The following is a 23,754-nucleotide window of genomic DNA, read 5'->3' on the forward strand; positions in this document are numbered from 1 at the left end:
GTGGGGGGAGCTCATTAGAAAGTAACATTTTGCTGTGTCCTACGTCAGGATGTTCATTTGTATATTTATTGGAGTTGTGACGTCCGTGTCCTACCTCCCGTATGATAATCTGGGTCAGAGAGGCGACGGTGACATTTACTTTATCGTTGGAAGGCCAGACAATCTGTTTAGTGGGTGTGTGTCACTATAAGCCATTCGAATTTATAGATAGCATTAGACAAGGACCATCTCATTAATCTTTTATAGGTATTTATAGAACATATTTTAATATTTTGAAACTGGCCAGAACTCCACCATGTGCTGAGACGATAGTTCCCTGGTTCAAGCACCTGAACCAGAGAAAGCTTAGTTTTAGGTGGAGCAACAATTAGCTGAGATATAAATTTGAATAAGTGAGAAATATGAGAACAGGATTTTAACAAAAGAATATAACCCATTTATTGACCAAAAATAGTCTAAAGTTGGTGGTAACTAAATATAAAACTGCACAGCAGGAGGGGGAAGAGAGATGTTAATGACTTCCTTAACACTTCCAGTTTTCTTCTTAGTGTTGTTCTGGTTTATCTCTAAGGCCTACTTAAAATATCACAAGATGCAAATCCCCTATTATTTGTGATTAATTTGGATTTTCACAGGTTAACCAATTCAGTCTCCCAGGTTCATCTCACGATTACCCAATACCAAGCTTTGCCTACAGAGACCAGCAGATGGCAGAAAATTACTGGGAATGAATGTGCTTTGGTAAACTTGTCCTTTGTGCAAGTGTAGTGGTTTGGTCCAGGGGCATAGGTTTCATTATACATGAAAAAAGCAAACCGTCCCCCCCATTTTTTATGAAGAAATTAATATTAATGGCTGCATCCTCATAAAAAAAAGCTTCCCCATCCAGATTTGAAAACAAACTTACGCCCCTTGTTTGGATCCACACTGCACGGAACTGTCACTTAGCTACACCTCTTCCCAGGTATCACACACTCATGACCCCAACAGCTTCCTCTTTATTCAGTGATAGACGTGTGGACAAGCAGGGGTTCAGTCACCACCACAGTGACAGATAAGGGGTTTGATTCCCCCAAAGTACTTTCACAGTTGATCAACTCAGGGTCTATGGAGAGGATGATGTTCAGAGAGGATGAATGTGGCATAGTGGTTTGTTAGTGCTGTCACTGTCCCATATTCCTGCAACAGACGTTTTCCTCGGGTCCTGCGAACTTCTATTGGTAGGTCGTTCCCTTCCGTGGCCTTTGCCAGACCCAATAAATGTTAATAATTGTCTACTTAACACAATTGTCTATGTAACAAAAGAGCAACTGTGGCTTGAATTTGTGTCCACGTCCAATCGACGGCGCACTGCTGATAACTGAGGTACGATCCAGAAACATTTGTGGAAGCTTCACTAGACGAGTGAGAAGTTTGTCCGCGCTGGGTTACCCTACACTCCGTAGCTTTGCCTTATGCTTTGTCTCTTTGATGAACTGAGATAGTTTTAGGTCTTAGTCGAAACGGATTGAATCGGACTTTTTTGTTATCTTCGTGTGTCGAACTATGATGAATACTAGTAGTATTAAATACCTGACTGGATAAGGCGATGTAAAAAGAACAGACAACGCAAGTTGACACTTTACTGTCTTGTTTGCTCATGTGCATCAACAAACAACACTGCAGCGTACAACAGGTAGGTGACTAATCTAGTAAACTACGTTTTGAAACCGCAGTCTATATTCCATGAACTTGACTAATAAAAATAAGGTTTTTAAACAAAAGCTTTAGTTAGCCTAAGGAATTAGCCTTGACTACACACGTAGCTTTTCGACATTTTAGCACATCTAAATGTTTTGCATGAGGCGTTGGCAACATAATTTTCCAGTGGTGATAGCTAAGCTACCGTAACCATTTCCCTGTCATGCTGAAGATAGTTTTGGAGATAGTCCTACCTACAAGTAAGCAATCATTTACAACAATCTTTTATAATAACCTTAAATTGACCCTGTCCCTTCATATAGTGACCAGGAGAGAAAACAACATGTTTAAATGACATTCAGAGTAAAAAACAAAGTAACTGTTACTGTAATTTCATTATTTTCTGTAAGTGTGCCTACAGTGACTGTGTTGAGCGTGCTCCGGAAGACTGTGTATCATGAGGCTGTGACCCCAGGAACAGCCATGACAGAGCTGGAGATCGATCAGTCCCACCTGCCTCCTGTACAGGAAGGTATACCTACACACTCTTAATTCTCTAAACAAGTATACCCATGGTATATATTTCAGACTTGACAGGTTTCTTGTTCTTCTTGTTAAACAGACAGAATGTGCGTTGTCTTATACATTTCACTCTTTATAATGTGTAACTCATTATTGCTCAATTGAGCCATATAATTTAACCATACCATAGTAAGCTGGCTAGTGGCTATACCACCCGTTACTAGTAGTAGTGTAATCATAGTCATGTGGGTAGTGCTGGCTCTAACGTTAAGCAAACCTTTCTCTTGACGGCCTCCTCATGCAACAGTATATTTGACTCTTTGCCCCCCCCCCTCTATGGAGCTCAGTTATTTGCTTTGTCTAAAAAGGTGCAGGTTTGCCACAGAGCATTACTTGTCTTCCTGTCCTTCTGTTCCCTACCAGGGATTTTTTTCCAACAGGGATAAGGGGTACTTGTGATTCCTTAACACAACATTAATATAGATTACCGCAGACAGACAGATATCTGTGTTGCTGTACAGACAGGTCAGAATAGTGCAGTCAGACTAGTCATGCCAAGACCAAGGCTGGCTGGCTGGTGTGTGTGTCCTGCATGCTGCTGATAACGGCAAGGAATTTGATGGACATTCCAGATTTACACAGTAATTACTGTGTGAGGGGAAAATATGGTGTCTCCTAGACATCACAATACACCAGGCTGGAAGGAATGAATTGAGTTTGTAGGTCACAGTGTGTGTTTGGTGGTTTAGCTGGTACCTCTGCATAAAAAGCTTAGGCTACTAATGAGCAAGACAGAAATTCACTAGGAGATAATTTTCCTTTACACTTTTGTTTTTCTAGACAAAGGACACACTGTGGTAGATAGCATTTTCAAGGTTCATTAAACAGGGCACATTCAGCAGACAAAGCGTGTATTAGACTACGTTGGACAGTTGTAGACTGCCTAATTAAACAACGTCAGCCTTCTATAATATGTCTGATCAGTCTCTTTTTCCTCACGATTTATTGTTAGTTATACTTATCTTTTCTTTTTGGTTTACCCAAACCAAAAAGAAAAACAGTCAAGTTATTTATCTAATATATCTAACTAGACCCATTTATGATTCAATTTCCTGAAGTACAGTGATTCCCACATCTGTACTTCTGGCCCAATTACAGCTTCCCCATCCTTAAGTCTCAGCCAAGTCAACAGGCTTTGTTTTCACTCCCCCTTATCTGTTCCTGTTTTTTTTCTTCCTCTGGCTGCTTTCCTGATATAGACTCGCCGAGGGGAATGCAGTTCCCTACGGTATGCCCCTCTTCCCCCTCTCCTCCCCCTCCCAGTCACTCTATCACAGTGACCCAGAGAGTCCCACTGCCCTTCAACTTCCTCTCTTACTCCTACTTTCCTGGCTATCCATGATGTCTTTGTCCAACCCATGAGCTTGTGGCTCCTGTCATTTAAAAAACTCTTAAAATTGCACAGAAAGGAGAAGAAGGGTGGGGAAAGACTTTGTGGTAAGGTGGTTAGGAGTAAGAAACGGCAGTACAGACCAGACCAGGGAGGAGGGAGGGTGCGTGGGTGGCTGGTAGGGATTTTAGCCTAAAATAGAACCCTTGTCACTTTCTCCCACTCTCCTTCCTACAGCTTCTTTGTCTGCCAGCCTCATACACATTGCTACTGCCTCTGTTGCTTTGAAGCAGACTTGGATAAGAGGGAGAGTGAGTTTATCTCACCAGTGGAGGCTTTGATGCATTTGCATTCACTTTCCACTCATTTTCATAGTAGTGATAGCCAGGAGATTTGCTCCTGACCACGCCTGATCAGGAAAAACTTTGGGGATTGGTGACCCTCCAGTCCCAGTGGAGGAAGATTCATGAGAGGGAAAGTTTCTTATGGTCTGGCCTCTGGAGGTCATGATACCCCTTCCAGCTCTCCAATCTGCACTTTGACCTAGTTTAGCCCCCCCAGAGAGTCTCCACATGAAACCAATTGATTAATTTTCTCCATCATCCATCATGCTATTCACCATAATGTCCTTCTATGTCTCCCTATCTTTATTAATCCCAATACTGTAATCCCACCCACCACTACCGGTACTCTAAAGGCCGAATTATACTACTCCGTTATCATGGAGACGGACACAGGGACTGCCCTCTCCGATCTGGAACACCCTCTCCGAGCCCCTCGGAGAGCTCTACGTGCACCTCCTGATTTTCCTGACTATCCGTCCGCTAGTCTGTAATTTTACAGATACCCCTTGGCTGTGATTGGTACGCAATGGGTTCCACACACAAAGACGTCATGTGGCAGGCTTTGCTCCACCTACTTTTCTGGCGGTGAATTGTTTTCAGCACCCACAGCCTTCGGAGTACTATAAATTCAATGAATCCGTCCGACTCCGTCTGTCCGTAATGGAGTCGGAGTAGTGTAATTCGGCCTTAAGTAATCATCTGCCACTACGAGCTGTTGTTTTCAGCTAGAACATTTCCTCTATACCCTTTTACTCGACAACCAAGACAGGGGGTAGTCAATGGCCAAGTAGTTTGTCAAGAGGCTTAGGATACCCTCTCAGATCCTGCAAGCATGCAGAGACGGAGCTTTTGTTTTTGCTGTGAGCCCAAAATGCCTCAGACGGCCTCTGCCTCTGCGATAGGAAATCTGTTTTAAACTCACTAAAACCATACCCACTGGCTTTGAACCTTGTCTACTCTCCCCTGAGAGGGTAATTTGAGTTCCTGAAAACAAGTAAATCCACAATGCAGACACACCCGTCCATACAGCCACTCCCACTCATTACTGCTCAGTGCTCACCCTCCTCGCCTGGGCCATCCAGCTCTGAGGCGGGGTGAATGGAGACGAGGCCTTGCGTGTCATCCTGTTCCCAGATCTCTGCTGTCAGATTAGGGCCTAATCCCAGTCCCCAGTACAGGCAGACTGGTCACTCAGGGGCAGGTGGCTTATCCAGTTAGAGGCACATGACAGGTGTTAGTGTTTATGTTTCTGCCTTAGCAAGGGTTAACCTGGCTTTGAAGCCTCACACTCGTAAAACTGCAGCTCATCCTTCTGTGAAGGAAAAATGAATTGAAATTGTGGCTTAGTGGTAATGAGTAAAGTCTACTGTGAGTTTGGCCTTACTCGATGGAGCTCCTACTGGAGACAAACTTCTCATCACAGACAAAACGAAACAAAATAGTTTTCTTGCAGACACACTTGAGTCACTTGGTTTTGCCCCAGGGCTTTGGAGGGACTCCCTCCCTTCCTTATTTACCAGAGAAGACAATGAAGAGCCGTCCTCAGTTTGACTGGCTCTGTGACCTGCGCCTGCCTGTGTAAACCCAACATGGAAGGGCATTGTTAGGGTAAGATATAGTGCGGGTAGGGAAGGCTGACATCTCCCTGCTTGTGTCTCAGGGGTGTAAACACAAACCTGTTAGTCTTTCAAACTGTCTAAAGAGGGCCTTTGGAGTGGAAGCTAATAAGAGGGAGTTGTTTCTAGTCAGAGGAGAGTGTTTCCTCCAGCACACAGCCTGGTCAGGCCAGGCCCGGTGGATTCAGCGGAGGGATTAGAAAGAAGCCTGCTGTTTGTCAGGTTTGGCTCCTGACTGCAGTAGTGCCTTGCAAACTAGCATCACTTGCTGCATGTTTTAGCCCTTATTTTCTTTACATTGCTATTAAGAACTTAAATCATGTAGCAATTTGAAAACATTTAAGTAACAGCCTTGATATGGAATTGTTGTTCTTTCTGTCTGAGGAGAGAAGATAGTGAAGGACCAGCTACAGTGATGCCATATGTCTGTCAAACAAACAATATTTATATTTTCCAGTGACTTGGCTACATTAGTCTCTGAGTTTATTTAAACAGACACACTCACTCACACACACATTGAGCACCCCACAGGCATCCAGGCAGTTTGGGCTTCTCTAAACACTTTAGAATAGCAAAACAAGCCAGCCACTTAGGGACTGTTAAGATAGAGGAGCAGATCAAAGATTGGAGGAATACTGTGGTCTCCACCTTCAGATTCAAACATGATCCCTTTCTAGAACTTAAAACAATCCTCTCAGCTTGATGGTCAGCCAGTGTTCCTATGCTTAACAGAGGCTCCTCTGCACATCTGGGAACACTTTTACACAGTCTCACTTTCTCTTTAATCTCTGTATCTGTATCAGCCTCCCTCCCTCTCTGTGTCTCCCCTCTTTGTATCTTTCTCTCTCCGCTCTCCCTGTCTCTAAACACTGTAGGGCTGGCTGGGGGAGGGTAGGGGTGTGTAAAATGATAGTGGATATTACCCTTTTCAGCAGGTGGTCAAGGGGTGGTGAATGTCAGTCTCTGGGCCAGGGGAGATGCCTCTGGGGGCTAGAGTAGGACCCTGCCCCAGGGGTGATTGATATGAGGGGGCAGGGGTCACTGATGTGTAGAGGCTCCTGTGGGAAGGCCTGGGGCCCCTGGCAGACCGAGAGACAGGCATTAAGGATAGACCCTCGGACTGCTTATCTTCAACCTTTTACTCCACTCTGCATGTGACAGTGTGTCTTAGGTAGTTATTGAGATCCACCCTCTGCTTGTTTATTTGGCTGTGAAAGGAGATTGACCTGATTGTGGAGCAGTACAGTATGTGGCTAGTCCTGCAGTGGAGAAGGGACAGTAGAGGCCCAATGGGGCCCAGCTTTCTGTCAAGACACACACACACACACACATAATGCACATATAAGTATACCCTCACACACACATTGATGTCTGCTCTCCAGACTGCAGCTGCTGTCGCAATTACAGACTGGCTGGTCCACTGAGACTAACCCTTTGCCCTCCAGACATGGAGCTCAGACTCTGGGCAGGAATGACAGTAATAGATGTACCCAAACTGGCGGGATGGCTGCAACAGCTTCCACCCTGCTCAGATGTGGTTCTAGTTTATGGATAATTCGCCGTTGTTGAAATTGTTAAATCAAATATAGAGCTTAGTGTGTGTGTGTGTGTGTGTGTGCATGCCTGCCTGTGTGTCAGTCTGAACTCTTCTACCTCTCCCACCACGTGCCATGGCTCTACATTATTCTGTTCTTAGGGAGAGCTCAGTGCCCTGCCAAAAGCATGGGCGGTCTGCCCTGTGCCCACGCCAATGTGCTTTCAGCTCTGCCCATCCCTAGCCTCATCTCTTCTTAGTCAGGGTAACATGGGCTCAGGCCAATCACTGAACATGCTCCGATTAGTCATCCCTTTTCTGTTGTCAAGTCAAACAATGACAACTGCATATTACTGGGCGTGTGTATCTGGGTGTGTCTCTGACAGTTCATTCCCCCTGTTCCTCCTCGTCCTTCAGTGTGCCAGTGTTTTGCAGTGCTGGAGGACGGCGCCTTGGCACACAACTTGCAGGAGCAGGAGAGTAAGTACGGGGTCACATGACCCCCCCCCCCCCCCCGGGTCCTGACACGCGGTCCTTCTACGCGAGTCCATGCCACGTCCTGTCTGATCCGCTCCCGTCCTCTGTCCCAGTTGAGCAATACTACACCACCAACATCCAGAAGAACCAGCTGGTGCAGAATGACATCCGCATCGCTAAGAGACTCCAGGACGAGGAGGAGGAGCAGGGAGCTCAGCGGAGAGCCCGGCTCAGCCAGGCAACGAGACAACTGTGAGACACACACTGTACACGCTGACGCTCCACCTCTCTCTCTCCCTCTCTCTCTCTCCTCTCTCTCTAGCTCTCTCTTTCCAACATGTGAAATACTGTGCTGTCCTCTCCTGTACACATTCATTTCACCCTGTCTGTTTTCACAATCATGACAGACTCCACAAACATTCCAGTGCTGTGTAAACTTTGAGAGAGCTCATGGCTCCTTGGTTGTGGCATGCTGCACTCTACTGTAAATAAACCAGCTTGCTCTTCTGTCTCCGGTATCTATCTCATTGCCCTCTGTGCGTGCGTGTGTGTGTGTGTGTGTCTGTAGTGAGGAGCAGGACTCTGAGTACGCCCGTAGGATCCAGGAGGAGATCCAGAGGTGTGCTGACGAGGAGGCCCGCAGGAGGGAGCAGGAGGACGAGGTGAGAGGACAGACAGTGCCCCGGGGCTCACGGTGGTTTGACCAATGACCTCGCAAGCGCTGAGCTGATGACATTCTCCTGAGCTGACTGCGCGCCTCTGTGGCCGCCTGGGCGCGAAGAGACGCGCGCCTCCTCTCCCCGGAGACGGAGGAGGGGACGGATAATGAACAAGGTCGCAGAGTAGCACAGCTGTGTTGAGGGACTCGAGCGCCCCGCACAGAGTCAGAGGGCGGTGATGGAGTCCACGTACGAGCACTTTGTCCAGACCCGAGAGGACGGGCGAGCAGTGATGGGACTCCAGATCTGCTTCCTTTCCCTGCTTCCTCCCCGACCTCCCGCCCCCACCCCTTCCATCAGCCCCCCCCTCCCCTTCCTCACTCAAGGTTAGCTTGAGGAGAGACGGGCCTCATAGAACTCATTAACCTCTGAAAAACCCTGCATATCAAATCAGGACGAGCCAATTCACCCATCAGGGTTAAGGTTAAGACGGCTCCAAACGTTGTTACCAGAAAAGGCTCTTTATTTTCACCATCGACCATAACGGCTGGCCGTTCCCTCTGAGGGAACTTCTTTGTACAGTAATGGTTGTCTTAATCGTTTTAGCCCCCCCCTCCCTCCCAGTAGCAGAATAAACTGTGGTCCTGACCTGGGAATAAGGAGCTCACTCAGACATTTCCCATCCATCACCTCTCAGAGCCGTCCCTACTGTGCACACAGAAGCTAGCCATTGTACACACACTGTGTATGTATGTATGTATGTGTGTGAGTGAGTGCAAGAGAAAGGCAGACAATAGACTGAAGTTAAATAGTCCTTGAGCTGCTCTGTATAAATCTATAGGGAAGGATGCCAACCCTGCTGCCAAACCTCCCAGGAGGCCAAGAGTGGACCAGGATCATATGTTCCCTCTAATGGAAGCTGCCCCAGTATGGCTCTTTCATAAAGGCTCCTTGTTTGGGAAGTGTGAAGGAGGGGCTCAGGGTGTTCACCATGTTCCTGTGGGGGGGCTAGGGTGGGGGCCAGGGTGTTCACCATGTTCCTGTGGGGGGGGGCTAGGGTGGGGCTCAGGGTGTTCACCATGTTCCTGTGGGGGGGGGCTAGGGTGGGGCTCAGGGTGTTCACCATGTTCCTGTGGGGGGGGGCTAGGGTGGGGCTCAGGGTGTTCACCATGTTCCTGTGGGGGGGGGCTAGGGTGGGGCCCAGGGTGTTCACCATGTTCCTGTGGGGGGGCTAGGGTGGGGGCCAGGGTGGGGCTAGACTGGTCTAGGAACAGTGGAGTTGCTGTGGGAGTTGAACCTGTGTTTCAGTAGTGTTTCTGGTGAATATGAGAAGCACAGTATGTGGAAAAAGATTAAGTACGTGTATTAATAGAATTTTAAGCGGCACACTTGTATTAATTCCTCATTGGCAGTAATAGTCTGTCATCTGCAGAATCTTCACACTCAGCTAAATGAACCTGCTATTTTCAAAGACATCTGGGATGTTGAATGTAATGATGAGCTTCCTCTCTACAGCAAACTCACCTTTCTAGCAGACTGGCTGATCTGTGATGTTGATTAAATATTGTCCTCCCTGCAGACTGTCTCTCTAATTATGAAGCAGAAGGAGCCAGGCTGTGCCTGCCTAAATGCCAGATCCCCATGGCACTCTGGGAGCTAACCTGCCATGTCAAGCTGCTAATTGTCTGCTGATGCTGGCAAAGCTAGCAAGGCACTCTGTGTTAACAGCAAGAAGAGCTGTGTTTGCCTTTATGGACCTTATTAAATCGTGCTCTTCCTCTCATTAGAAATATCACTGAACTGATAGGACCCTCCAAGCCTGTTGGGTAATTATCAGGATTAGCGGAAGGTTACAGGGAGCTGTTGCCTATGATACCAACTCACTTTTTTATGAAACCCAGTAGATAGGTGCGTGTGTGTGTGTGTGTGCTGGGGAAATATTGCGGAGCGAGTGGAGGACTGGGAGTCCTGGTACGGGCTGGCAGGACTCCATGACAAGGTGTTGGTCAAAGAGACACAGTCCTCTGCCTCTCTGTTAGGAGCTCAGCACTTTTTCCAGACCAAAGCCCAGGCGTAGGGAGATGAAAGGCTGTTTCTCCCTCCCTCCCGCCTTCTCTCTCTCCCTCCTCCCTCCCTCCCGCCTTCCCTCTCTCCCTCCCGCCCTCTCTCCCTCCGCCCCTGGCCTACATGGCCCCTTAGTTTCCATTGAGTCAGCCCGAGGCCTGCCTGAAATAACCAGCCCAGCTCGGCCACCTGGAGCAGGCTTTGTGCTGCTACTGTGGGCCAGCCAGAGCTCCCCACAAAGCCACTGTAACTGTAACTCACCCAGCGTGATTCTGCCCACACACACACACAACACTGCATGCCCCCTCATGCTGCCCACACACACACACACACACAATACTGCATGCCCCCTCATGCTGCCCACACACACACACAATACTGCATGCCCACCAATGCTGCCTCTTCAAACACCTTTACATGTCAATTGATTTTAGAAGTTTAAAAGGTTGTCGTCTTGATCTCGTCCTGGTTGAACTACTGAGGTATGTCATGGTAATATAGTTAACCATGATCAATGGTGTGGTGTTTGTAGTGACAAATGCTGCAGCGAGCCTTTACGTTTAGCATGGCTGACACTCCCAAACCTTCCAGAAAATCTAGCCACTGATGTATAGAACAGAGACAAGCCAGTTATCTGTGGTTTCACTGTTGTATCATTCTTTGTTTTCTCCATGTTTTTGTGGCGTTTAACTACTTTGTTGGATCATGGTTAGTCTGATACTGACACCTTGTGGTCTAAATTGGTACTCCATATTGCACTCCAACTCATGCATGGCACAGATGTAGCATGGAAATGCATGCTATAATACTGTCTCCATTTAAATATTTGTCTTTTTCCTACAGGAAATAGCTAAACGGATCCAGGAAGAGGAGGAGCAAAGAGTGAGGCAAAGGAGCAGTGTGCAGGAGAGCTTTAGTGAAGGTAAAACGACACACACAAATCATTTATCCTTTCTGTTGTGTCCATATAACTCTAACAAAATTGTCATTTATTTAGTGATTCCTGTATGTTGTAGAAGCTTTTTGCATTTGTTGATGATTGATTGTGTTGCACTCACTGTCATTAGCTTTTCTAATCTTCATGGTTTTACGATCTGGGATCCCCCTAAATGGTTGTGGGACTTTTTCTGGTGTCTATTTGTCTTTCATGATCAGCAGAACTAAACATGTGGAGTGTACCTTTTTAGAAAAATTCCATCTTGACAGCACTAAATCAGCCTTAAAGAATGGAGTGTGCATCCAAAGTCAATGGTGAACCTGCCAAAGAAGTTCTATCTCTTCAATCTCCTGGGTATCTTTTCCTTCGACGCTAATATTTCAGAGGACAAGCTGGTCTATGTGACGCTGTAGCACGTTGGTGCTAGACAGACGAAACCTTAACGCTTGCTGGGCTCCTGTCTCACTTTGCATGAGTGTCTTGATTCTGTGCAGCTTCGCGTGCTTTCCCTGTTTCCACACAGCCCTCAGGCAGCCTTGCTGTCACAGCTGTATGCCCTGTGTTCAGTCAGGCATAGCGCCTTGGCTCAGTGCTTGCTGTGTTTCCTCCCCAAGCATGTATGTTACTGAACGTGTTTGTGTGTGTGTGTTGACCCATGCCCACCCACTAACATGAATGCCATGTGTTACTGCCTATCAGCCAGCAAATACTGCACTTGGTCTTTGTAAAACACTAACTCCCTCATCAAGCCTCCCTGCTTTTGTGTTTGCATGTGTGGCTTAACTAAAGAGAGTGCCAGCGATCCTGCCTCAGCGCCCCCTCGCCAGCGCCCCCTCTCCAGCCCGCCCCGCACAGGGCAGCACCAGCCGCCCTCCGCCAGCAGGTGGCAGTCTTCTACCTCTCACACACACTCAGACTCTACTGAGCTTTGGGCTGACTCGCCCAGACCACCAGAGGCCCAGAACAACCGAATATTCAGGTCAAACAATGGACGCATGGCCTCGTTTAGGCGAATCAGGAATGACCTGAGAGAGCCCGGCTACCTGAGTGATCTGACGGACTCTGAGGACCCAGACACGGTTATCCCTGCACAACTCGCCTCCAAAGCCCTCAGACCGGAGAAACGTCTCAACACTGCCAGCAGTGCCCACCAGGATCTTCTGCACGACCCAGGGCAGAGGGACTGCAGGGGTCTGCAGGGCAGCTTCAGAGAGAAGCGGGGGGACTGGGAGGACTGGGAGGGGGTCAGGGGGGGTCAGGAAGGGGGTAGGAGGGATGTAGAGGAGACGGGAGAGAGTCAGGGGGGACGGGGTCACAGGAGGGAGAATGAGGCCGGTGACAGCCGCAGCAGTTACGACAGGGAGTCACACGGGTTGAGAGAGCGGTCCCGTCATAGCGGTGACTTGGCCAGGAGACTGAACGGAGATGAGGCCAGAGACACTGATGAAGTCAGAGATGGAGGCAGTCTCAGAGACATGGATGGAGGCATTGAAAGGGAGAGAGACCGAGGGAGGAGCTGGACCTACAGAGAGGGATCAGACAGACATGTCCACTTTCAGGATCAGTCTAAGCGCTGCCACAGTTACCACGGCGACCGCAGCAGCCGAGTGTGGGAGATGCTCGGACAGGTCCTGAGAGAGAGGGGCGTTGCTGTAAGATTCCAGAGTGGGTCACTGCAGGTCAGAGGTCAGGCAAGGGACAACCTGGTGCTGGATGGGAGTGATGTCTCATATAGTGACACCCAATCACAACAGAGGGCTTTCCAGAGGGCCACACCCAGCAGGCGCAGTTACCATGGTGATGGAAGGGAAAGGAGAAAACCGCCACACAGGGGGGAGAGAGACAGAGGTTCTGGAGGAGACCCTTCCAGGGACCATGACGACACTCTGAGAGAGGAGCATTGTGGGCCAGAGTTCTGGGAGGAAGAGCAGAGTCGCGGCGGGATCAGAGAGAGAAGCGGAAGCCAGAGGAGGAGGAGAGACGGGGCCCGCTCAGGGAGGCCAGAGGAGAGGCCGCAGGGCAGGCGGACCCTGAACGAGCACAGAGTCAGGAGAAGTGTGAGTGAACGCTGGCATGGGCACAAGGAGGAGGAGGAGGCGGCGTACTGCTCAGAGGAGGAGCAGGAGAGGAGGGAGGAGAGGCCACGGAGCCTCGCGCAGCGCAGCCAAAGCTTCTGCAGCCGAGGCGCCTCAACCAGGGCTAGGGCCAGGCGAGGAGGAGCAGGTAACGCCCCCTAGCGGCAGCATCTCAGACCTGCAGGGTGGGAGCAGCAGCTGCCCAAGCTGTCGTCCTCCACCTCTCTCTCTCTCTGTGTGTACGTCTGCTCCTCTCATCTTCCCTCAATCAACTCTGGAGAATCTTCAGATCTCATCTGGCTTTCTGTTTAGGGGACTCCGAAAGGGTATTTTTCTCCTGTGGTCTTTTTTATTTATTTAACATTTTTACACAGATGTTGAAATTGTTGAAATGAGGGGTTTCAAATTCATCATCCTTATCTTCTATGCCTTTCGTTTCTTTAGAAAGTAGCAGGTGTCCTATCAACTGTTTTCTTTGTTATCTTCATATTCTTTTATCTACATGTAATTCCATCTTAAATTGTCTTGATTTGTTTCTTTTGAGCAAAGTCAACCTGTCCATAAGGGTATGTCATACATAGCCTCATCATAGTATTACTGGGGCCAGAACTTTTCTTGGTCATGCGCTGTGTTCAGGAAAGCCCCTGGCTTCAAAATCACACAACTGATAATGAATCACTTCAAACCACGCTCATCAGATCCCATATTACCTTATGGGGTCTCATTCTACCTTGATCCCCACAGGGGCGGGGCTGAAGCCTGAGGGGGCGTGCCTGGATATGGGGGAGCTGCAGCAGGTGCTGTTGGATGAGGAGCTGGCCCGCAGGCTGCAGGAAGAGGAGGAGAGACTCCTCCGGAGGGTGAGGGAAACACACAAACACTGCTACCTCCTCACTGCTACCTCACTCACTCCTCACTATGCACCATCAGGCCGTTCCCCTGGAGGATGGAAGGCACAATGTCAATTCAACTTACTTAAACTAATTCTAATAAACATTATTGAAAATGTTGTTAGTCTGGCTACATTAACTGGACTTGTTCATTCAGAGTCCCCAGCCTACACCCTCTCCACTTAACTCTTACCCAGAAGGAGACTTCAGAGTTGCACAAGTGGCTCAGGATGAGGTATGAAAACAAGATAGTGAGCCATTATATTACCATCTCAGTCAGTTGCTCAATCCTTCTTTAAAGGAAACGAGGAAAAAACTCCCAACCTTTGTTGCCTGTCTTCCAGGAAATTGCCCGCTTCATGCAGAAGCAGGAAATGAAATCTAAGCGCCAGTCGCGTGAGCTGGATGTCCTGGAGTCATGGCGTGATCCCAGAGAAACATCCCACCCCCAGGACAGGAGACCACCCAGGGAGAGACAGGTACCAGCCTGGAAGTTGAACATATTAACAACCATTTGTTGTCATTTCCACTTCATCCTTGTCCAGTAGTTGTGGCTAGAGTGTTTGTGTTGACTGATACCATCCCTCCAGAGAGAGAGACTGGACTCTGAGGGTCTTCCTTCTCCCAGTGAGGACTACTCCCCAGACCAGCAGCCTCCCAGCCCCACCTCTACCAGCCTGTAAGTCTCTGCTGACGCTCATGGATGGCCAGATGGGCTACAAGTTAGACAGCTATTTTAGCATTGCAATGGGGCATTATAATGTTTTATTTTAAACTACTTTATGTTTTCGTAGACAAGCCTTTCCAATCCGAAATATTGCTGAGGAACTGGACCCGACCTTCAAGGCCAGGAGGCAGAGCAAGGACAGCCTCCGAGTGGGACAGACCATGTCAGGTAGCAGCATATTAGCCTGTCATAGAGCCAGACATGCATGTTTCTGTACAGAGCTCATTAAAACCAGGAACCTATCTATCAATAGGCTCCCCAGCCTGTCAGTCACCTCCCGTCCCTCACTCGACCCTCGGCCGACACGACTTCCTGGAGGAGCCTGCCTTCATCCCACCCACCAAGCGGCACAGTGACAAATCAGGATGCATTAAACCCAAAGAAAAGAAGAACTGCAAGCAGCAGTGACAGGAGATCCTCGAAGCACAATGATCATCTTTAGAGAAAAGCTCAACTAAACAGTCAGTCCACTGCTCTGACAGGCGGCAGTTAGACTTTCTCTGCTGAAGACCTATCTCACTTAGATGTCCCAAGTAGCACTTTAAATGGACTGTAAAATTGATTTATTGGTTTACAAATCATAGCATGTACTGGAGCTCTGGTTAGGGTTCCTAACCCAGTAGTGTTCAAAAGGGAACAATGACAGTTGAACAGACCATGGATCTTCAGTGGTTGTGAGAGAACATTGATGTCAAACACTACCAATTGTGTTAATTACTTTTATTTGTTGTTTGGGAGACATGATGGGAGATACTCTGCTTCACTCTTGGCAGCACAGCATGCATCTAAGCACTCCAGCTGATAGGTCTTTACAGTGCAGACAGACAGGCATCCAGTGTACTAACCATGTCATATAATACCCATGCATGCTATCGTAGAGATTCACTTCACTGAAGTGACAAATAAAACAGGCCCGTCTTTCACTTTCGTATGTGATAAGATGTGCTGTAATTATAAATAGTGACTCGGACTGTAAATATTCTTGTATGCTTCTAGAAACTGTAGTTTCCACAACTCTCATCACGTAAGTACACTAACATGAATCACTTACAGCTCACTAGTAACTGTTTTGCGTGACCTACAACTTTAGTTACTGCTTGAGATATTGAGTGCCAGACAGACATCAAGTGAATCTTTCTTGTCAACTTTTGAATCCCTGCATACAAAAATTATAGTCATTACAATTAAGGCTTTAAGTTTAATAGAGCTTTATTATCGTTCAGTGCATGACTGTTGAAGCACCCACACATATAAATACACAATTTGTAATATATTTCATATTCGGTTAATTTAACTGGATAACATTTATTTCATATTCAACAGCATGTTGAATTTGACCATATTTTTTGCATTTCTCTCAAGTTTTTTTTTCTTTTTTTTTTATCTTATAAAACTTCTGTGAGTTGTTTATCCCCTGAGAATAAAGAAACACTTTTGAAACCCTTGTCTCCATCAAGATCTCTACATTTTGGTAGTTGAGGTTGATCACATCTTATACAATATTTCTCCATAATTTCTCTAGGAATCCAATAGCATGTGTAGATCGTTACAGTTTTTGTCTCAATTGATATAAAAGGGTTGATAAATGAAAGACTGGAAAACAAGAAAATATACTTTTTTATTTACTAATATCAAAACTTTAAATTGCATTGCCTAAAACATACACACTCAAAATATGAAAAAATAAATAGTAACAATGATCAATAAGTATTTCTAGATATACATATGACTGTATACACACCATTGTTTAATAACCCATCTATTCTTGATCCATAGAGACCTGTATCTAACAGTTACCTCAAATCTGCAGTTTCAGGGCTGGGCTACTGTATTACTCATGACATGTATGACTCATCAGCACTTTGGACTCATGATTCATTCACGTTACAACACTACGTAAACGTTTCCATTTTGTGACCTCAATCAGTCTTTTGAACCTACTCAATGATCCATTGCTATTCTAGAGTATTGAAGTGTAGCTGTTAAACTCTACTCAAAGTTCCTCCTCTACCTGTTGAAGGCTAATTAAGATCTTAAGTCCTAACATATATAACATTAAAAGTGCTTACATATATACCTGGTAACTCCAAAAACAAACCCCGTCATATGAGTCATGTTCTTCCTTCACCCTGTCTTTGGTATGACACATCCACACAGGAATGTAAGAAGTTTCTTCAATACCCGATAACAAGAAACATTGAGGCATTACAGGTTTTGACATTTAATCACAGAGCTGGCATACTATGTAATCAGTCTTTCCAAATGGACATATGATATAACAAGACTGAACAAGGAACACGCTGAAACTACAAAGTGATTGTGAAAAAGAAAACGTTGTCCTTGATCATATCAAGTCTTTGATTGTATTAGGCGTGTTATATTAAGTTCTGTTGCAATAACACATGACAAAAGCAATCTGACCTTTCTCATGACATTTATAGTAACTGGGGAAACCCTATTATAACAAGAGGCCCACAGGAAAGTCCTCCCTTCCTATTATTATGCAGTGTCAGTTACACTGCTGCATTTGCTTGAAGGGCATGTCTACATTATATTATGGAAATAAATGAGGATTATGTGGACTTTAAATCTGTAAAAAAAAAAATACAAATCACACATACTGTCTAAGGTTGAGTTTCCAAAAAATAAATAAAAGTAGGCCTAATGATTCGAATAGCTCTTTTCAAAAGTGTCCTTATGTCCTTTTTTACCTGACTGCTTCTTGTACAGTGACACATTTTCATTCACTAAAAAAGCATGTCAAACCCTTTACAGGAAAGGGCAAGAAAGGCTGCCTGACGTAGAACCCCGCGTGGGAGGCATGGGGGCTAAGAGCGCAGATGTGAACACTCAATGACTGGCTGTGGTTTGAACTCCCACCTTTACTTGACTGTACAGAGAAGGCCCAGCCCTCCCTCGCACTTCATAACACAAATGTCACTAGTGACACAAAGAAGCCATCATCAAATACCTTACAATACATAAAGTCTAACTAGATGTACATGTACACTAGTGTTTTATGACTGGATTACTTTTGAATGTTGCAAATAACTTCAGGGTGGTTCCCATACATAATATTGGGACCGGTCATCCAACAAGAATCCCTAGATGTTTAAAATGGTTATGAGATACCTGATGTTCTTCCCCTTCAGAATTCCCCCTCCTCCTCTGCCAAATAACTGGCTGACACGTGTACTGTAAAAACTGTAAACACAAAACTCTTAAAAAACTAATGTACTAACATTGAAGTAGACACGTTTCAAAAACATACACATTCATTCTTCTTTGATGTTAAAAAGGCTTTGATGTAGGAGAGTAGCATTTAAGTACCCAGGTTGTTGCTCGAGCCTAGACTTTAGGCAGTCTGATCCAGTCTGATCTCATTCAAGAGTGGGGCTTTGGACTCCTGGGAGGTCAGAGACTCTGTGCTGCTTCCCTGCTCCTGCTGAGGCTGATGGCAGCTGCATGATACCAGGGTCTGGGGCTCATCTGAGGGCGACAGGAGAGGGAGAGACGGGAGAGGGTGAGACGGGAGAGGGAGAGACGGGAGAGGGTGAGACGGGAGAGGGAGAGACAGGAGAGGGATAGACAGGAGAGGGAGAGACGGGAGAGGGAGAGACAGGAGAGGGATAGACAGGAGAGGGAGAGACGGGAGAGGGTGAGACAGGAGAGGGATAGACGGGAGAGGGAGAGACGGGAGAGGGTGAGACAGGAGAGGGTGAGACAGGAGAGGGAGAGACAGGAGAGGGAGAGACAGGAGAGGGATAGACAGGAGAGGGAGAGACGGGAGAGGGAGAGACAGGGAGGTTTTGAATGGAGGTAGTATGATGAACACTGTATACTTGTGACATATTTGATACATGATGTTTGAAGTGTGAGTCTGAAAATGAGTTTCGGATCAGGAAAAATGCTGGCGATGTGGACTCCTGTTACCTGTAGTGGGATTCCGAATTATGGGTCCGAATGGATTAGGGGTCTTGGGGGGTAGTTTCTTTCGAACAAGTTTGTATAACATGATGCTGCTGATGATGCTGATGACGATGACCAGAAACCCAGCGCAGGTGACTGCTACAACCCATCCTGTGTTATCTACAAAAGACAGGCAGTGGGAGAAAATTACCATTTCATGCACATTCAAACCAATGTCTTGTTACAGTCCAGTGTTTTTTTCATCTTGGGCAACCATGGATCTTACCTCTGCTTTCTGGAACAAAGCTGATTCCTGTGTTTCTTGAAGGCAAGGTGACCACCACAGGGGCTGAGTGGTTCCTTTCACTGGTGCTGCACTTATTGTCATTGACTGCATCCCCGCTAGCAACAATGTGTTGGTTTGGATGGGGGCAGCTAGAGAAGGTAATTAGGAAAACAAAACAAATTGTTGACTCTAGTCTCCTATCACATTTGTCCATGCAACTCTATTCATTCACATTAGCCTCACCGGGTTGTCCAAGGTTTGCACTTCTGGTGTATTTGGTCATTGAATGTCCCCTGAGGACACTTTTGGCACGATCCTGTAAAGACCAACACATAGTTCGGTCAAAGTGTTGTAATGGCTGTATGTTGCTGTATAAGTATTAAGTATAATTTCATTGTTACTTTAGTTTTAATCTGTATTGGGTGGCATGATCAATTTTATTTCTTGTCATTGTCCTCCATGTCTTCAGACATTAAAAGCTACTTGACAAGATCATTTTTGCTGCCTAGCGCTTACCTCGCGCATCTATTAAAATAGCGTGCTGTGGCTAAGTTTACACAAACTTGTGGAAATATACGTATACTTTTTCATGTATTGTAGAGGTCAATGGACATATATAGCTCAAAGAACTGCGTCTGAGACTTACGTTGATTTGTAGGCTCTTCGCCCTTGCCACACTCGTTGACACAGAAGGTGCAGCGCTCATCACCACATTTGTACCCCGCTCTGCAGTCACACTCAGTGTCCTTGGTGGTTGTACAACTTGTTTTAAGAATAAAGGCACCTATACACACACATACAAACAAACATACTGTGAGCATCTATGTGGACATTTGAAAGATGGAATGCAAGTATTTTGACAAATATGGTATCATACGTTTACATTTCATTCATTTAACAGACGCTTCCAGTTACCGTATCTCAGCTACCAGACATGTCAGTGCATATCATAATGCTTCTCCTACCAATGCAAAGCTGGCATATCAAGCACTCGTGGGTGCAGTCTCTTGCCAGATAGTATAACAACTGGATATTGAATATAACATGCAGAGAAGGGACAACTTTGCAGGTACAGTACCACAAGAAGTAATGAATCTTACCTGTACACTTGGTACATCGTTTACAGGAATACTTTAAAGGGTCTTCAGTGTAGGTGCCTTCCTCACAAGGAGTACACAGTTTTTTGGGATCTTGACCACAGCGGCTAACTAAACGGTTCCCTTTATGTGCACATCCAGTAGACAGATCCACATACAGAGAAAAAGACAGAAAGAGAGAAATGTGTACCTGCTGTTAGCACACAAATGACTTCAAACTCAGTCAGTCAGACAATGTTACACTGACACAAATACAGTAATCTACAAGAGAATCAAAAATGTGTCAGAGCTGTGTTCTGTGAAACCTAAACCACCATTGAAGTAGAAACACTTTACTGTACCATTACTGTACAATCCTAACCAGAATATTGGATTCCCCTCCCACATTTATCAGTAGACATCTGGCCTGATGTGTCACCCTGACTGAGTCTTTAATGTGGTATTAAGAGAAACCACTGAAACTGATCTAGGTCAGTTGAAACCGCCACAGGGGAAAAGGAATGCTCCTCACAACTTGGGATAAAACACACAGCCTCGTTAAAATGATAACTGAGAAATAACCTATTTAATCCATTTCTTAATCAATATGAGAATTTAGATCTTATCCATTTTAAATCTCCATATTCAAGTTCATAATGGAAAGCTAGAGTTGACCAAGTTCTGCTTTGGAGAAAACCCTAATATTCTTATACAAATAAACAACACAGTCCTCAACCCAGACGTACCTGGTTTGCAGTTAACACAGCAGACATCTGCAGATCCATTGGGCACCCATTGTATACAGCCTATTGCTATTTCTTCAGCATTGATACAGCCAGGTGGGAGCAGAGCGAGACACCCAGTCAAGATGAGTAGATACATAGCTCTCACAGGGTTCAGAGCAGGGCTGTAGATCACACCCAGCATTCTGACAGCAAGGAGCAGTCCAGCACACTAAACCATCCAAGAAACAATCAATTTAAGAATTACACTGACTAAAGGGATCTTACATTATATGAAAATAAAGCTGCATCATCCTACTCCTATAAACACATACCAGACCAAGGTCACAATTTTAAGAAAGGTGAACACTTTACATAGTGTAATAAATCCAATACTCAAATCAAACATACATACAGTTTTACTTTAAGTAATTTCAAGTAATGCATGGATTAAATTACCCAGGTTTGATACAAACACACACACTCACATAAAAAGCTTCAGTGGAAAATAATTGTATTTACATAAACTCTAAGAGGACAATATTATGCCGGTTGTATTGAAATAATTGAGTTATCCCAGTTGTCTAAAATAGCATGTTAGATATTGATAAAGGTTTACAAAAAAAAATATTATGGTATACAAAAAATCACCTCACCCGCTCTCAAGTGTAGCCTCTTATTGATGCAGGTGCAAGTATCAGAAGCGTCTTCATATATATGGTAGGAGGAGCGTGTAGCCTCTATGGCTAAGCAGGGTGGTTACTTTTTAAATGCATCATAAACATTTCCTTATAAGCTGAACCTCAATAGTATCTTTGAAATTTTTGCGTTTAAATATATTATTGTCTGATCATCACACATATATTTTTTAACAAAGAATACGTTTACGATACATGTTGGACCTCTCATTGGTTTGTGACCATGATACAACAAATAGTCTTACGTGTAACCGCCAACAAGCGCATCGTCAGCAAGGTTAAATTCTGGTCTGACAGTTTATTTCTTATTCGCGTCTTTTTATTCTTGTCTCTTTATTCTACATTGGAAAAGTAAATCTTTTATGATGCGTTTCAAAGTGACACGTCGACTTCAGCATCTCATGACCTCTGCGATAGATAAAGCACAAGATCGTTTAATTGATGAATCACATTGAACACATGATATTAAGACGTGTTTATCAGCTGATTTTTTTTTTTTTTTTTACTTCACAGGGGTTAAGTCACCCTCTTGAGGTTTTACTTGTGTTTCTGTTTAATTATCTGTAGAGAAAGGGACGTCCCTACATATAATTAAACAGAAACAACAACAAAAAGTACCAAAGAATCCCTTTCTTTGTTTCTTCGTTCGTTACGTTGTGCCTCCGATTATCAGGAAAGTCGAGGTGCTGTCCTGATCCTGATCTTACACACCTTCTGGGAAAGACAATTACTTTATTGCCTGTATTTCCCCATTCCGGAAATACATTAGCTGAGAAACCCCTTACTTGGGTTAATGATGAGTCAGCCACCCCTAGGTTGTAGGCTATGTAACCCTTTGTCTCCTTGTGTACATCTCACCTCTATTTATTTTTAAGGGCTCTTGTCATCAATCTTCTTCCTAACATCAGAGGCTGTAATGTTAGAAATGTGTATAACAGTTCTCTCCTGGTTCAGGTCATACCTGATTTGTAGATCCTTCCAGGTCCGCAGGACACAGTAGCCCCAAGCCACAACTACTTGAGCATAAGGGTATGATGTCCCTTCTCCTCAATACCTTATCACTGTGCTTGGTCATCAAGTCACAACGCATCTCCTACCACCAATGCTATGCTGACAATCCTATATGTTTCTAACCTTTCCAGGTTTCTGACCTCCTGGTCAACTACAGAATCTATACACGTCTGGATGTGGAAGATATGATAATGTTGTTGTCACTGTACTGTATTTTATGCAATAGTTGGGCTAATGATACTGTTGAGATCAGTTGAGATCCATTTGTAATGATTTTTTGATAACAGAATGTTCCTGGGTACTAACCACAGTTGGAAGTTGGTCCATTGACCAACTTGACTGCAGTCAAGTGCTACTGTAAGCCATTGTGACGGCTAAGAAAGCTACAATCGTCAAGGCTGTGGGTTTTATTATAGCATAAGATACTCATACTGAAACTACGTCACTAGCAACTCTCTGAAGACTTTCCAAAAGGACCTCCTCCCTCATACACAATGGTCAACACACTGCCTTTGTATTTTGACAAGGACAGGCTGCTGTGGCTGAAGAGAGAGTAGCTCTGAAGCAAACACGTCACAGCACCCACTAACACTCTGCTACTCCCCCTCAGCATACAGCCTGTTCACAGCATCACTTCCTTCCACAACGTGCTCATCACTTCCTCCCACACGTGAGTGTGGTGGAGTACCACGCAGCGCTTGTGCAGGGTCTCGGGCGGTGTATTGCGCCTGTGTATGGCGCCTGTGTATGGCGCCTGTGTATGGTCTGTCTGGGTGATGTGAGAGTCACAGCTCGGCCCACTGGGAAAGTACAGCGGGGCTGGTGCCAAGTGTCGTCACCCAGAGGCGGATTTACTTACCAAGAGAGCTTACTACTAAACCTCATGGGGTGATCTCCAGCAGCGTTTGGGGAGATTCTATCAGACCTGAGATCAGAATCTCCCCAAAGGCCATGAAGTTCAGTAGTTCACACATAATAAACAAAGACATGAAGACAACATTTTTGTACATATATATTTTTTAATTCTTATATATAATAAATTTCTATGTACAATTTATTCCTCTTTTGTAAAGAAACAAAACAAAGGAGAAATCTTTGATTGCAAACAGTGTTTCATACTAAAGGGCCAGACAAAGA

At 45.5% G+C, this 23,754-nt stretch overlaps 2 protein-coding genes across 3 annotated transcripts; one reads left to right on the forward strand and one right to left on the reverse strand.

The window, feature by feature from the left end:
* The first annotated feature begins 1,041 nt into the window (after positions 1-1,041).
* On the forward strand, positions 1,042-16,722 carry ccdc187 (coiled-coil domain containing 187). The gene is made up of 12 exons (XM_067240329.1): positions 1,042-1,675; positions 2,091-2,212; positions 7,504-7,566; positions 7,677-7,815; positions 8,132-8,225; positions 11,130-11,208; positions 14,043-14,158; positions 14,346-14,423; positions 14,533-14,667; positions 14,779-14,867; positions 14,983-15,083; positions 15,169-16,722. The coding sequence occupies exons 2-12, from the start codon at positions 2,164-2,166 to the stop codon at positions 15,321-15,323; spliced, it is 1,098 nt and encodes a 365-aa protein (XP_067096430.1). The 5' UTR covers positions 1,042-1,675; positions 2,091-2,163; the 3' UTR covers positions 15,324-16,722.
* Positions 16,723-18,060: 1,338 nt separating this feature from the next.
* LOC136946114 (tumor necrosis factor receptor superfamily member 9-like) lies at positions 18,061-21,581 on the reverse strand. Of its 2 annotated transcripts, XM_067240331.1 has the most exons (9): positions 21,565-21,581; positions 20,933-21,140; positions 20,211-20,330; positions 19,757-19,894; positions 19,354-19,426; positions 19,111-19,259; positions 18,849-19,004; positions 18,246-18,404; positions 18,061-18,119 (listed from the first exon to the last, which is right to left on the reverse strand). In XM_067240331.1, exons 2-8 carry the CDS (start codon positions 21,111-21,113, stop codon positions 18,271-18,273), a joined length of 951 nt encoding a protein of 316 aa, XP_067096432.1. In that variant the 5' UTR covers positions 21,114-21,140; positions 21,565-21,581; the 3' UTR covers positions 18,061-18,119; positions 18,246-18,270. The 2 variants fall into 2 exon arrangements, with proteins under 2 accessions (XP_067096432.1, XP_067096431.1); XM_067240330.1 differs by having other exon boundaries at positions 18,066-18,404.
* Between the last annotated feature and the right edge of the window lie 2,173 nt (positions 21,582-23,754).

The sequence above is a fragment of the Osmerus mordax genome, chromosome 7 (assembly GCF_038355195.1).
Source record: "Osmerus mordax isolate fOsmMor3 chromosome 7, fOsmMor3.pri, whole genome shotgun sequence".
NCBI lineage: Eukaryota > Metazoa > Chordata > Actinopteri > Osmeriformes > Osmeridae > Osmerus > Osmerus mordax.

Excerpts from the sequence above, each read along its gene's own strand:
- ccdc187 (XM_067240329.1), top strand. The coding sequence starts at position 2,164 with ATGACAGAGCTGGAGATCGATCAGTCCCACCTGCCTCCTGTACAGGAA. Across the intron at positions 14,424-14,532 it reads CACAAGTGGCTCAGGATGAG|GAAATTGCCCGCTTCATGCA; the intron begins GTATGAAAACAA and ends CCTGTCTTCCAG. Across the intron at positions 15,084-15,168 it reads AGTGGGACAGACCATGTCAG|GCTCCCCAGCCTGTCAGTCA; the intron begins GTAGCAGCATAT and ends ATCTATCAATAG.
- LOC136946114 (XM_067240331.1), bottom strand. The coding sequence starts at position 21,113 with ATGCTGGGTGTGATCTACAGCCCTGCTCTGAACCCTGTGAGAGCTATG. Across the intron at positions 19,895-20,210 it reads ACGATGTACCAAGTGTACAG|GTGCCTTTATTCTTAAAACA; the intron begins GTAAGATTCATT and ends GTGTGTGTATAG. Across the intron at positions 19,427-19,756 it reads CGAAGAGCCTACAAATCAAC|GATCGTGCCAAAAGTGTCCT; the intron begins GTAAGTCTCAGA and ends TGGTCTTTACAG.